The sequence below is a fragment of the Narcine bancroftii genome, chromosome 13 (assembly GCF_036971445.1).
Source record: "Narcine bancroftii isolate sNarBan1 chromosome 13, sNarBan1.hap1, whole genome shotgun sequence".
Classification (NCBI taxonomy): domain Eukaryota; kingdom Metazoa; phylum Chordata; class Chondrichthyes; order Torpediniformes; family Narcinidae; genus Narcine; species Narcine bancroftii.
In genome coordinates, this window is record NC_091481.1 from 76,493,703 (window position 1) to 76,507,948 (window position 14,246).

At 46.0% G+C, this 14,246-nt stretch overlaps 2 protein-coding genes and 1 long non-coding RNA gene across 5 annotated transcripts in view; 1 reads left to right on the top strand and 2 right to left on the bottom strand.

Annotated features, from left to right (window-relative positions):
- The window catches only part of sars2 (seryl-tRNA synthetase 2, mitochondrial), a 60,758-nt gene extending 53,947 nt beyond the window's left edge, over positions 1-6,811 (bottom strand). The window contains exon 1 of the mRNA XM_069907767.1: positions 6,569-6,811. Within this exon, the coding sequence (XP_069763868.1) occupies positions 6,569-6,811 (243 nt within the window). The remainder of the gene's footprint in view (positions 1-6,568) is intronic.
- LOC138748252 (uncharacterized) lies at positions 1,699-6,562 on the bottom strand. Its single transcript, XR_011347903.1, has 2 exons — positions 6,409-6,562; positions 1,699-2,823 (listed from the first exon to the last, which is right to left on the bottom strand). It is a non-coding gene; the product is annotated as an uncharacterized lncRNA (long non-coding RNA).
- Positions 6,812-10,665: 3,854 nt separating the features above from the next.
- The window catches only part of LOC138748587 (alpha-soluble NSF attachment protein), a 28,870-nt gene continuing 25,289 nt past the window's right edge, over positions 10,666-14,246 (top strand). For 2 of the 3 annotated variants that reach the window (XM_069909032.1, XM_069909033.1), the window contains exon 1: positions 10,666-10,808. In XM_069909032.1, the coding sequence (XP_069765133.1) occupies positions 10,711-10,808 (98 nt within the window). In that variant the 5' untranslated portion in view covers positions 10,666-10,710. The remainder of the gene's footprint in view (positions 10,809-14,246) is intronic. The other variant, XM_069909034.1, reaches the window with a different exon arrangement.

The window sequence follows — 14,246 nt, forward strand, 5'->3', positions numbered from 1 at the left end:
AACTTTAATGTCAAAGCAATGTTTAGACTGAAGGAGATTACTGGGTGCCACGTTCCAGCTAAAGAGAAAATAAAAGGTTGGATGCAGAAGATGTTGTGAAGTTAGCGGATTTGTAATCCAGAGGCAAGTCCAGACACGGAGTTGGTAAATAAAAGAAAGTCAACTGAATACTTTGGAAAACCAAGCTGGTATAGAAAAAAGAGAAAATGTAACGGTGCATATTTAATGAGAAACATTTGTACATATTTTGGTTGATATGGTTCATAGTGTGACAAATAAAAAATTACAAGAAAACAAAGTTGGTACCAGTAAAACAAGAAAGTCTCCAGGCATTGTGATTGTTGTAAATACATAAAATTGCTGGAGACCAGCAATACTGCCCATGAAACCTTCAGATGATTGTAACAATCAATTTAAGTCAGCAAGGTTCCAACTAAAAGATTTCCAGTCATACAATTTCATCTCTCATCAAGATGAATATGAATTGCATGACACAAAACACCCCAGCCAGTGGACAGATCAAGCAAAAATTCAAAGCAGCTTTACTCAGACAAAGAATTGCTGGAGGAACTCGGAGGTCAGGCAGCATCTGTGGGTATAAATGGTCAGTCAATGTTACAAGTTTGGAACCCTTCATCTCTTCTTTATTTCTTTCTTCTTTGGCTTGGCTTCGCGGACGAAGATTTATGGAGGGGTATTGTCCACGTCTGCTGCAGGCTCGTTGGTGACTGACAAGTCCGATGCGGGACAGGCAGGCATGGTTGCAAGGGAAAATTGGTGGGTTGGTGTTGGGTTTTTCCTCCTTTGTCTTTTGTCAGTGAGGTGGGCTCTGGGGTCTTCTTCCAAGGAGGTTGCTGTCCGCCGAACTGTGAGGCGCCAAGATGCACGGTTGGAGGCGAGATCAGCCCACTGGCGGTGGTCAGTGGGGCAGGCACCAAGAGATTTCTTTACGCAGTCCTTGTACCTCTTCTTTGGTGCACCTCTGTCTCGGTGGCCAGTGGAGAGCTCGGCATAGAACACGATCTTGGGAAGGCGATGGTCCTCCATTCTGGAGACGTGATCCACGCAGCGCAGTTGGGTCTTCAGCAGCATGGATTCGATGCTTGCGGACTCTGCCAGCTCGAGTACTTCGATGTTGGTGATGAAGTCATTCCAATGAATGTTGAGGATGGAGCGGAGACAGCGCTGATGGAAGCGTTCTAGGAGCCATCGGTGATGCCAGTAGAGGACCCATGATTCGGCTAGTTATATACTAAAGACTGCAGATGCTGGAACCATCGGAAATTGTGCATGTAAATTTGAGAATGGGACGGAGGTTAGTAGTTCATAAAAAGACAACTTTGGCACGTGTGAAGGAAGCAACCTAAATATATTCATGGTTGTAACAGGGGAAGAGTTAAGTGGCACTGGGATACGTTTGGAACAAGGACGCAGCCAAGACAGAAACTGTCAAGTTTCTTGTCATCTGACTGTACAACCCAAGGAAACAGCGCTCTCCGGTCCTCGGTGTAAAACACGCAGACACACAACCAGACATAGCACACATACAAACAAACAATATTGAATCAGAATTTACTGTCATGAGCAAGTCACAAAATTCGCTGTTTTGTGGCACCATCACAGAACAAACATTCATATAAACCACCGTACAAAAATAAATAAAAAATATTGCACAAAAAGACAAAGTGAGGCAGTGTCTGTGGTTTGTTGTTTATTCAGGAAGCTGATGGCAGCGGGAAAGAAGTTGTCCTTGTGCTGTTGGGAGCTCATCTTCAGGCTCCTATACTTAATGGTAGCAGAATGAAGAGGACATGGCGTAGGTGGTGAGGGTCCTTGACGATAGAGACTGCTTTCTTAAGTCAAGTATGCAGGACAAGTATTCATATGTACAAATTGTCCGAAGTGTAACAGCTTTTTTTAAGACTTCCTGAAGGGAGGGGAGGCAAAAAGTCACGGGAAGGAAATCAGAGATATGCAGGAGTTGCAGAACACTTGGAGAGTTGGGGACACAGGGGTTTTAAAATAGTAAATTAGACTGTAAGAGCAGGATGGAGGTAAGTAGCAAGGTTTATCAAAGCTGGAGAAACTCAGCAGGACAGTGTTCAGTAAAAGTCAAAAAAATCCAAATGCCAGAAATCTGCACCACCCGAGAATCCCGTCTCTCAAACCTTTTAATTTTAGCGGACTTTTGTGTCCATGTGTGCAAAGGTAAGCATCACAGATGCACAGTGGCCACAAGCAACTACGCTTAATACAGGTAATCTTATCACAAAGAAATTCATTTGTTCACTGCATTTTTCTTTTACAATATTCATTTTTAAATATAATTTCAAACATTACAGTGAAAATGTTTAAATATTTTTGCCACACGTTGACTTTATTTTTCTTAAAGACTGTTCATTTTGATAAATGAAGCATGTTGATAAATAAAGTATCAAAATTTACATGTTTATTTCTTCTTTATTCCTCTTTAAATTTGAATTTTAAAAGTAGTGCCTGAGAATTCGGACCGACACATTCCCCGAGCAGTCCAAATTTTAGGGCTGTAAGGGCTCGACAGCAGCTATACTTTGTTAAGTGTTTGAGGAGATTCAATATGTCACCAAAAAGACTCTTGCAAACTTCAACAGGTGTACCAATGGAGATCATTCTATCTGGTTGCATCACTGTCTGATATGGAAGTGCCAATGCACAGGACAGGGAAAAAAAAAAATCGCCATAGGGTTGGTAGCTCGGCCTGTGACATCATGGCACTAGTCTTCACTCCATCGAAGACATCTACATGAGGTGGTGTCTTAAGAAAGCAGCCTCTTTTGGGAAGATCTAAACCAAATATTAAATAAAATTACAGAAAACAATATACCAAAGAATCCAGAGATCTTCCTCCTAAGTAACATAAAAAACAAAGAATTTGGAATTGATTTGGAGGATGCACAAAAAAGATTTGTTAAGATAGCTCTAGCCGTAGCAAAAAAATGTATTATGTCAACCTGGAAATTGGAAGATAATTTGAAAATACAACAATGGTATATAGAAATGAATAAATGTATTCCATTAGAAAAAATAACATATAGTTTAAGAAATAATATTGAAATATTTGAACAAATATGGGAGCCTTACATAAACACAATAGCGAAAACCTACCGGGTTCATTCACTACCTAAATTAACGAAAGGAGAAGGAAATGAAAAGAATTGACTCAGTGGAATTTCTTGTTTATTTTTATTGAATGACAACATTGTTTGACTGGTTTAATGTATCCTAGATTTTGTACTTTAAATGGACGGGGGGGGGGAGGTAGGGAGGGTGGGATGGGAGGAGGGAGTGGGGGGAGAAAATGGCACTGTATATATTTGAAAAGGAAAAAGTATGTATCTTGGTTAATGTGGTTTATGGTGTGAAAAATAAAAAATTTAAAAAAAAAGAAAGCAGCCTCTATCCTCAAGGTTCCTCACTCTTCACTCTGCTACCATCGGAAAAAAGGTACAGGAGCCTGACGACGAGCACTCAGCGGTACAAGGACGTTTATTTGGCAAGGTGGCCCCTATATAAATGTTTGGACTGTGTTACTGCTGCAAAACAGCAAATTTTGTTACGTCTTCATGACAATAAATTCTGAACAGTCCAAAAGAATCGGTCTTTTTTACTGAAGAGTGCCAGGCCTGAGGGGAGGGAAGGCAAAATGTCATAGGAAGGGCATCAGAGATACGCAGAAATTGCAGCACGCTGGCAGAGATGGGGGAACACAGGGGTTTTAAAAATAGTAAATCAGACTATGAACGCAGGGTGGAGGTGAAACACGGATGTATGAAGCTGCAGCGACTGAGGTAAAAACACAGAAATGCTGGAGGAACTCAATCAGTCTCGCAGTATCCATTGAAAGCAAAGGTAATCACTGACACTTCGGGTCTAAGCCCTTCCTCAAGGTAGAAGCAAAGATCAGAAAGGCGTCAGAATAAAGACTGGGGAAGAATAGGAAGGAAAGGAGTCCAGACCAACAGCCAAAAGTTGTTAATTGGATAAGAGGAGAAATGATTTTGGCTCTGTGAAAGGAGACAGAGGGAAAAGGGAAGAGAAAGAGAGACAGAGTTGGGGGAAAGGCAACAGGGGGAAGAAGTGGGGGGGGGGGGGTTAAATGGAAACCGGGGAAGTTGATGTTAATGCCATCTACTTTGAGGGTGATCAGAGGGAAAAGGAGGTGTTGTTCCTCCAATTTGTGGGTGGTTTCAGCCTGGCAGTGCACAAGACCATGGATAGATAAGTCAGCAAGGGAATGGGATTGGGAAATGAAATGGGTGGCCCCTGGAAGATCCACATTATCACGGCGGATAGAGCCATGTCGCTCAGCAATTTCCCAGTCTGCGCCCGATCTCTCTGATGTAAAGACCACAACGGGAGCACCAGATGACCCCTGTAGACACATAAATGAAATGTTGCTTCACTTGGAAGGACGGTTTGGGGCCCCTGAATAATGGTGAGGGAGGAGGTGTGGGTGCAAGTGGAATGTCTCCTATGCTCTCAAGGGTAGGTGCCAAGATGTGTAGGGAGGAGCTGTTTCTCCAGCTTTGTCTTTTTACTTCAACCATGGTGTCTGCAACTTTCGTGTTTTACTACTGGCCTGCCGAGTTTCTCCAGCATTGTGTTTTTACATCAACTATGGTGTCCGCAGACATTGGTGCTCCACAATAGTGTACAGTGGTGGGATCACATAGTAAGTGGGACTGTGAGAGCAAGGTGGATGGAGGTGAGAGCAAGGATTGGAGGGTGCTTGGAATGCATTCCCAGGAGTGGTGATGGAGACTCATACAATAGGGACATTTAAAAAACTCTTGCACAGCCACATGGATGAAAGAAAAATATAGTGTTATCAGATAGAGAAGGTTTTGTTTTTTTATTTGATTCAGTTCATAGAGGTCAGCCCAACATTGTGGGCCAAAGGGCCTGCACTGTTCTGTTATGTTCTATGTCAGTGTTTTCAAACTTTTTATTTCCACTCACGTTCCACTTGAAGTAATAGATGCTCTGTGGAATTACTTAAGGTGGTGTGCGGGTGGAAAGAAAAAGTTTGAAAACCAGTTTTAATCGTACTTAATTGTCTCGTTATGTGTAAAGTTTCATAATTCTAAAGGAAATAGGTCAATGACAAGTATTTCAGTAACAATTGGGTCTAGAGCAGTGGTTCTCAACCTTTTTTTCTTAAACTCACAGACCACCTTAAGTATTCTTTCTTTCTTGGCCTCCATCGGTCGTGATTGACTGCCTCTGGAAGTCACTGATTTGTTTCGCAGCATTGGCTGTGGAGGCCAATCCTAGAACGGCAGGCTCTGCCCCAATTGTTGTAAATACAGGACATTGCTGAATTGTTGTCCGCTGTGCTCTCGCCGTCAACTCCTCAAACTGACTCAAGATCACTCTTTCACCTTGCTCTCAGCACTCTGTGTTGACTTTTAAGACGCTCAAATCCAGCTTGCGGAGGTCCTACTGATCACAGAGCACGTATGGCACAGGGATAACTTAAGGTGGAAAAAAAGTTTGAAAACCACTGCTCTATGTTAATCAAAGGTACTAAAAACACAATGCTGGAGGAACTCTGCAGGTTGGACAGTGAAAAGATAGAGATACATCGTGTGATATGGTTTTGGGAGATAAATTGGGAAAGGTTTGTTAGAGTAGGTCACATGCAAACACTTTAAAACAAGATCTTATTTGAAATATTGGAGCTGTGCTAATGCTAGACATAGTGGCTTCTCACACCTTTTGCAAGAGATTTGAAAAGTGCTGAAGGGACTTCACTAATGGATTGTTGTTTACCAAAGGCAACCGATGAAAGAGAAGGCTGGAGCCGCTGCTGTTTGGAAGGAGAGTTTGCTGCTGTAAGAGGGTCATGTGGTTTTGTAAGCAGAGAGAGTCAAACAGGCTTTCTCTCAGTGTGTGTGTGTGAGAGAGAGAGAGACAGAGGTGACTTGTACAGGGGTTAGCCAGCAAGAGCAGCTGGGACTGGAACAGGACAAGCTGGCAAGAAGCCCAACTGGAAGATGGCCTTGTGGTTCGTGCGAGAGGGGAGGACTGGCTGTCTAAAATGTTTCACTTGGAATAAGGGAAACAAAAAGGAACTCTGTGGCGACCTGAAAGAAAAGAGAACCCTGACGGGGCAAGTTTCGTCAGCAAGACACTGGAGTGGCTGATAGAGAAGTACATCAGTTGTGGATGTCCTGCAACAACAAATCTCTCTCGCTGAAAAACCTACCTTTCAAGCACTTTATACCTGTTAAATTCTGTGAACTTTATCCATGTTAAATTCTGTGTAAGAATTGCCTGCAACCAGAGAACTTGGAGGAATGAGAAGTGAGATTGGACGATGAACCAAATTAACTTTTCTGAACTTGTACACACATACATTACACATACCTGCGCTTAGGATAAGCAGAGGGCTAGGTTTGAAAGGTTGGATGGCAAGGGGACAACCCTGGAAAGGTCAAGGCAGCTTTGGAGCCAGTGATTGCCCCCAAGTTGAGAGGGGAGCCCAGGCCGACGGGGCAGTGCATTAGATGAAGGCGGTTGAACCTACTATATGAGACACATCGGCTTCCGTCAGCTCCCCCTTGCGATTGCGCACGTTGTCCAGGACCGCCGGCATGCGGCGGCAGACGGACCCCATGTCCAGCCGCGGCTTGTCCGAGTAGCCGTCCCTCACGTGCTCGTACAGGCTGCTCCGGCTGCACCGGCGCCCGGCCGGCGAGCGCCAAGCGCCGCCGAAGCGCCGCGACGGGGCGCCCAGCCGCCACGCACCCCGCCACCCGCACGCCGCCATCGCCGCCGACCTTCCGGCCCGGCGTGACGCGCGCCGTCTTCTCGCCAATCAGCAGCGCCCCCGCTGGTGACGGGCGGGCGGTGTCACGTGACGGGTCGGTGGCTGCTGGCAATGGGACAACTTATCCCCAGTGGAACAGCACAGAATGTACAATCATAACTTATTCCCCAGTTTGCTTTCAAAAAAAAAACTCTGTTGGCCGCCAGTTTTAAATGCATAAACAAATATTTGGATGGAGAAAGATGAGGGGGGAGACAGGAAGGAGTTTCAACATTACTATGGACTGGTTGGGATGGTCTAGTTCTAAAATTCAGATCATCTATTCTCAGACTGCATACAAGGCATCACATACAACCCTGAGATTCTTTTTCCTACGGGTGAGGCGGACGCGGGTCCGTATCCCGCGCTGTCTGTACGGGTGCTTGTACGTTCTTCCCATGGTTGCGTGCGTTTTCTCCAGGGGCTCCGGTTTCCTCCCACCCTTTAAAAACGCACCAGGGGTGGTAGGTTAATGGGCAGCACGGACTCGGGGGCCAAAATGATGTGTGTGTAAATGTTTTAACAGGGACTGCCTAAAGAAATCTCTTGGTGCCTGCCACATTGACCATTGCCAGTGGGCTGATATCGCCTCAAACCGTGCATCTTGGCGCCTCACAGTTTGGCGGGCAGCAACCTCCTTTGAAGAAGACCGCAGAGCCCACCTCACTGACAAAAGGCAAAGGAGGAAAAACCCAACACCCAACCCCAACCAACCAATTTTCCCCTGCAACCGCTGCAACCGTGTCTGCCTGTCCCGCATCGGACTTGTCAGCCACAAACGAGCCTGCAGCTGACGTGGACATTTACCCCCTCCATAAATCTTCGTCCGCGAAGCCAAGCCAAAGAAATAACCATATACGGAGCGGAAACAGGCCATGTTGGCCTTTCGAGTCCGCACCGGTTCACTGATTTTGTGCGCCCTCTTCAGGCATTGGTGATTTTAAGTGTAGTGATTTTAAGTGAGAATTTTAACATCTATCCATAGGTACTCTGTACTTTGGATGTGAAATCTCATCTTAAAATATTCAAAAACATTGGTTGTGTGGGAGAAGCCAGTGAGTGGCCGTGGACAATAGCTTCTCAGACTGGAGGCCTGTGACTAGACGATTAATTTTTATTTATAAATTCTCAAGATAGGCTGCCCAGTTTTTAAAAAATAAATTTAAATTACCACTCATTGGATAGTTCAAAAAAAACTCCACTCAAGAAGATAAACAAATAAAGAAATGTAAACAAACTGACTGTGTAATACAGAGAAAAAAGATCAATAAAGTGCAAAAGTAGGAGTCCTTAAATGAATTTGTCATTGAGGAGTCTAATGGTGGAGGGGGAGCAGCTGTTTCTGAACCTGGTGGGTGCGAGTCTCGTGGCCCCAACACCTCTTTCCTGATGGCAGCAGCGAGAACAGAGCGTGTGCTTGGTGGTTGATTGCTGCTGCTCTTTGATGGCAGTGTTCCCTGTAGATGTACTCAAAAGTGAGGAGAGTTTTAGATGTGATGTCCTGGGCTGTGTCCACCATCTTTTCAAGGGCTTTACGCTGGTATTGATGTTCCCTCTACCAGATCATTTTGCAGCTGGTCCACACCTCTGTAGGAATTTGCCAAGGTCTCCAACATCATTACCAAACCTCCGCAAACTCCTGAGGAAGTAGAGGCACTAACGTGCTTTTTTTCACGATATTAGTGTGTCAGGTCCTGGAAAGATCCTCCAAGATAGTGACTCCCAAGAACTTAGATTTGCTCACCCTCTTCACCTCTGATCCCCCAATGATCACTGGATCATATACTTCTGGTTTTCCCCTCCTGAAGTCAACAATCATCTCCTTGATGTTGGTGACGTTGAGTGCAAAGTTGTTGTTGGTGCACCATTCAGCCCAAGTTTTCAATCTCCCTCCTGTGTGTCACTCACTGCCCCTTTTTACACAACCTTCTACCATGGTATCATCTATGAATTTATAGATAGTGTTAATGTTGTCATACAGAGCCACACAGCAATAGATGTAAAGCAAGTGGAGTAAGTGGCTCTACTAGTCATACATTGGTTAGTTGGTATACTTCAGGACTCCCCAAATTTTTTAGACCATCGACTCCTCATGGAATCCTTGATCCTTCATAGATAGATAGAGAAATAAGTAGATAAATAAGTAGATGTGCAGTTTCAATATGTATTAGTGAGGGAATGTGCACAGTGTTCAAGCCTCCCAGGTCCAGCAACAACCTAAACTTTGTTACCACACCCCAATCACCAAGAAATGGGGACTTCAGGCTCTACAATTCTTTTGACCCCAAAAGTTCAATAGACACCCCCCCTGGCATTTTTCAACACCTTGGATAGTCCCATCAATCCCTCCAATGAACCACAGACACTACCTCACTTTTACTTTTGAAAAAAATTATTTTGTAGGGTGGTTTATATAAATGTTTGCCCTGTGATGCTGCCAAAAAACAACATATATCATGACATGTTCAAGACAATAAATTCTGATTCTGTTACATTTGTGGTGAGTACACGCTTAAGGCTCAAAGATGCAGCCTGACTGCACATGTTAAGAAGCCTATGATCCCTACTTCAGTTGTAAAATTGCTGATCAAGACAAACCCTGAGCTCTCCACCTTTGTTGTGCAACACGTGTGGTCAACCTGAGAGCTTGGTTTATCATCATTATGCAATTAAACATGCTAAATTCAATAAAAGTTCATTTAATGTTTCTCCATCATCCTGCGTGAATCAAGAAAACTGAAATTATCTTTGAGTTCACCTTTAAGCTATCTCTCATAATCCCCAAGTTTTTTTTCAGGAAGCAAACCTTTTGAAAAGATTTATTATTCAGTGTCATTTGCCTCGAACCACCACAATAGCGGCAGCGCTCCCGCAGGGTCCAGCTGCCCAGCCTACTGCTGCTGGCTCCGCACGGACTTTGAACATCCCGTTGAGGGAGCCGACGGTGGTTTTATTTGAAATCCTGCGACCGTAGATCTCCGCTGAAGATGGCAGTGCCTCTTAATCGGCAACAGCCACGAGGGGCTGCAGACTCTGGGGACCAGAGGATGGGAAGATTACCCCCATCTGAGAAAAAGCAGAGGAGGTGACCACGGCAGCGGACCAGTGTGGGGGCCCTGAGTCTGCGGGACCAGAGCATGCAGTGGGCTGCTGGCGACTTGAGACAAGGAACCCGCAGAAGCTGTGGCCTGCTGGAGACTGCTGTCAGGAGACTCATGCCGGGCTGCGGACTGCTGGAGACTGGCTTGAACTGGCTGGAGGGGTCCCGAGGGTACTGAGGGGTTCCTGACCGTGTTGGAGGTTTGGATCTGGAGCTCGGGTTGCCAATGGTTTGGACTGTGTGACTGAAGGGGTTGTGGAAGCGCTAGAGACATACACTTGGAGACTCTGGGAGGACTATCGTTAAGTCTGACCGTAAGATGGTAAGAGGTACTTAGGCAATTCCTGCCGAGGACAAATCTGTCTACCTTGCAGCAGGCAAAAAGGAATTTCATGTAATATTTTGTGGGGTGGTTTATATAAATGTTTCCACTGTGACAATAAATTGAATCTTGAATCTTATATATATTTGGTTTGGCGTGATAAAAACACTTACTTTCTTCTACCTAACCTTTCTTTAACTTCTCTGCGACTGAAATAATATGCATTTCACATTGTCCCAGTTCTGACGAAGGATTTCTATTTGGTACATTAATTTTGATCCTATTTCAGTGGATGGAGCCCAGTTGCAAAGCAGCCCAGCAATGAGATTGACAGGAGCCTCCGCCGACAAGGTCACGTGACAGACAGTGCGGCTTCAAAGGGGGGCGGGTTTGGGGTGTGCGGAAGTGACGCAGTGGAGGAGGTGAGAGGAGTTAGATATGGACAACTCAGCCAAGGAACGGGAGGCGCTGAGCCTGGTGGCTGAGGCGGAGAAGAAGGTCCGCTCGGGGCGCTCCTTCATTGGCGCCTTTTTCGGGTAAGGGGGCGTGAGGGTCCTGGCCCCGGTCCCGGTGTGGGTGCTGGGCTCCGGGCTCACCCAGGGAGGGAAGGCCTCTCGGGGTGGGGTTGGGTTGGATCCACTGGGGGTGGGGGAGGTTGGATCCACTGGGGGTGGGGGGAGGTTGGATCCACTGGGGGTGGGGGGAGGTTGGATCCACTGGGGGTGGGGGAGGTTGGATCCACTGGGGGTGGGGGAGGTTGGATCCACTGGGGGTGGGGGAGGTTGGATCCACTGGGGGTGGGGGAGGTTGGATCCACTGGGGGTGGGGGAGGTTGGATCCACTGGGGGTGGGGGAGGTTGGATCCACTGGGGGTGGGGACCCGGGGGTGGGGGGGTTGGATCCACTGGGGGTGGGGACCCGGGGGTGGGGGGGGGTTGGATCCACTGGGGGTGGGGACCCGTGGGGGGGTTGGATCCACTGGGGGTGGGGACCCGGGGTTGGGGGTGGGTCGGATCCATTTGGGGTGGGGACCCGCGGGTGGGGGGGAGTTGGATCCACTGGGAATGGTGAGGTTGGATCCACTGGGAATGGTGAGGTTGGATCACTGGGGGTGGGGACAAGAATGGGAGGGGTGGTTTGGATCCACTGGGGGTGTGGGCCAGGGTGGGTGAAGGTTGGATCCACTGGCACTGAGGGTGGGGGGAGTTTGGACCCATTGGCAGTGGTGAGCGAGCATGTCATGGTCTTGTTTATAAACTGTGGAAGGGGTAATGAATGTAAACAAGAAAATCTGCAGTAGCTAGCGTCTTGTACAGTACACAGCAGGGCTGGAAAAACTCCTCAGGTCACACAACATCCATAGGATGTTCAGGGCCTGAAGAAGGGACCTGCTGAGCTTCTCCAACTCTCTTGCTTATGATTGATTGGAGATGTCTGGTTGATAATCCGATGCTGGGAGAGGCCTGCAAACTGATAATTTGAAATATAAAGGTGTTGGCCTGGAGGGAGAGAAGAGCATGTCTATCGAATTCTCAATCCAAGTTGGCAGTAGATGAGTCAGTGATTAATATTAGAAATTTAAAATGTATCCAAGAATTAGGAATTGTTTAAATAAAAATCAAGAAGAATTGGGACATATCAAAACATATTCACATGCTTAAACGGCTCAACAAACCTTATTATATGTACAATGGTTGCAAACTGACAGCTGCTGACTTGATAAATGCTGTGATGCTCAAGACCGATTTATAGGAAATACCAGCAGCGTGAGGTAGCTGTGAACCCCCAATCAAGGGTGTCTGGCAGAGCTATCAGGTGTGCAAGATAACAAATGTATAAGAAACCGCCTTGGACCTTGTCTGGGGCTCAATTGGTCATGGATATCTCAGCCTCTTGAGCCAGACTCTGTGTATCCACCGAGCAACACAAGCTTGCAAATGAAGGGTGTGCAATTTGAAGTACAATTGGGTCTGAAGTCATTCTCTAGGTCTGACCTGAGAAAAGGACGGAGCTCCACAAGTAAATAATGCTGAATTTAAAGACCAGTAATTAAACTGTGATGGAGCACAAGGGGATAAATGGCCTGCTATTATTTGTTAATACTTGGAGCTTGTAAGCGGATTGTTAAAACGTTTAACAAAGGAGCCTTTTCAGTGATGGGCCATTAACATTAGCATGATGTGCAGAATCCAAAACCCCTTGCATTTAATGTAATTAGATTGATTTTGGTGAAGACAAACGTATTATTTCTGTTTCTGGAACTGCTACTGTACAGGGTGATACCATTTGGCCACCAAAGTAATCCCATTATCCCATAAAATTAGCCTTTAGTCCAATCCGAAACTTCCCTGTAATCCTGAAAATTGTCTTATCCAATTCCCTTTTGTAAACCCTGATGTTTTTCTTGCCGTGAATTCCAGATTGTAATCTGTCCATGTCTTTTTTTTTTAAAGAGCTCCTGACAAACCGCATTCTCCGGTCCTTGGTGCAAAACACGCAGACACACGACTAGACATAGCACTAAAACAGACAGACGATACATATGCAGGACAAATATTCATATAAGCAAATGAATAATTAAATATTGTTTCGTGAATATGAGAACCCCAGATGGTTAGAGTGAGCAGTTCCTTTAGATTCTCTCTGCCTGTGGGAGAAGCTGTTCCTCAGCCTGGTGGTGCTGGCTCTGATCCTCCTGCTTCTCTTTCGAGACAGGAGCAGCTGAAAAATGCTTTGTGCAGGGTGGAAGGGTCCTTAATGATTTTGCGCGCCATCTTCGGTCATTTATCCTAGTAGAGCACAATAATGTGGGGGAGGGAGACTACAGTGATCCTCTCTGCTGCTCTTGTGGTCCTGTGAATTGACCTCTGATCCTTTTCTCTGTGGCAACCGTACTGCACTGTGGTGTAGCTGGCCAACCAGGCGGCTCTCGATAGAGCTCCTGTAGAAGGTTGACGTAATGGTGGCCATTAGTCTTGCCTGCTTCAGTTTTCCCAGGAAGTGTTGTTACGTCTTCCTGACAAGTGAGGAGATGTGTGTCCAAGATAGGTCATTCGTTAAGTGGATTGCAAGTGACTTGGTTCTCTCCACTACAGAGTTATCAATGTGTAGTGGAGGGTGGTCGTTCTGATCCTTCCCTTCATCTTGTCCGTGTTAAGACTCGGGTTGTTATATCATTAGATTTTCCGCTCTTTATAGCGCGACTCATCGTTGTGGCTGATGAGGCAGATTGCTGTCGTGTCATCTGCAAACTTGATGTCGCTGTTGGAGCTGGATGCAGTTGTGGGTCAGTAGAGTAAACCGGAGCAGGCTGAGGGCGCAGCCCTGAAGTGCGACCGTGCTCAGTGTCTATCTAATCAGCTCAACCCACTTCTACAAATGGGTTAACTTGGCAGTAATGTGGCCCTACTGTTGAGACATTCGAGTTGTGCTCATCAAGACCCAAACTTGCAGTCATATGTGCATCTCAGCCTCCCGCCCCCTCCCCTTTTGTTCCAAGAACAACTCTAAGCTTTTTATCATCTTTGGAGCCATTATTGTAAATCTTTTGAGTGCTTTTCATCAAATCTGATTCTAGCTTAGACCTGTGACTGTGCAGTCGTAGATGGTCGAACTTTATCTGTGAGTACCTATTCAAAGTAAGGAGTATAGAGTACGAACATGACATCACGTACAACCCTGAGATTCCTTTTTCCTGCGGGTATGCACTGATAAGTAGTGCAAAAAATGTACACGTAAACAGATAAAGAAATGTAAACCAGCTGACTGCAATACGGAGATGGGAAAAGAATCAATAAAGTGCAAAAGTAAGACTCCATAAATGAGTCCCTGATTGAGTTTGTCGTTGAGGAGTCTGATGGTGGAGGGGTAGCAGCTGTTCCTGATCCTGGTGGTGGGAGTCTTGTGGCATCGAGCCCTCTTTCCTGATGCCAGCAGTGAGACCGGAGCATGTGCTGGATGGTGTGGACCCTTGA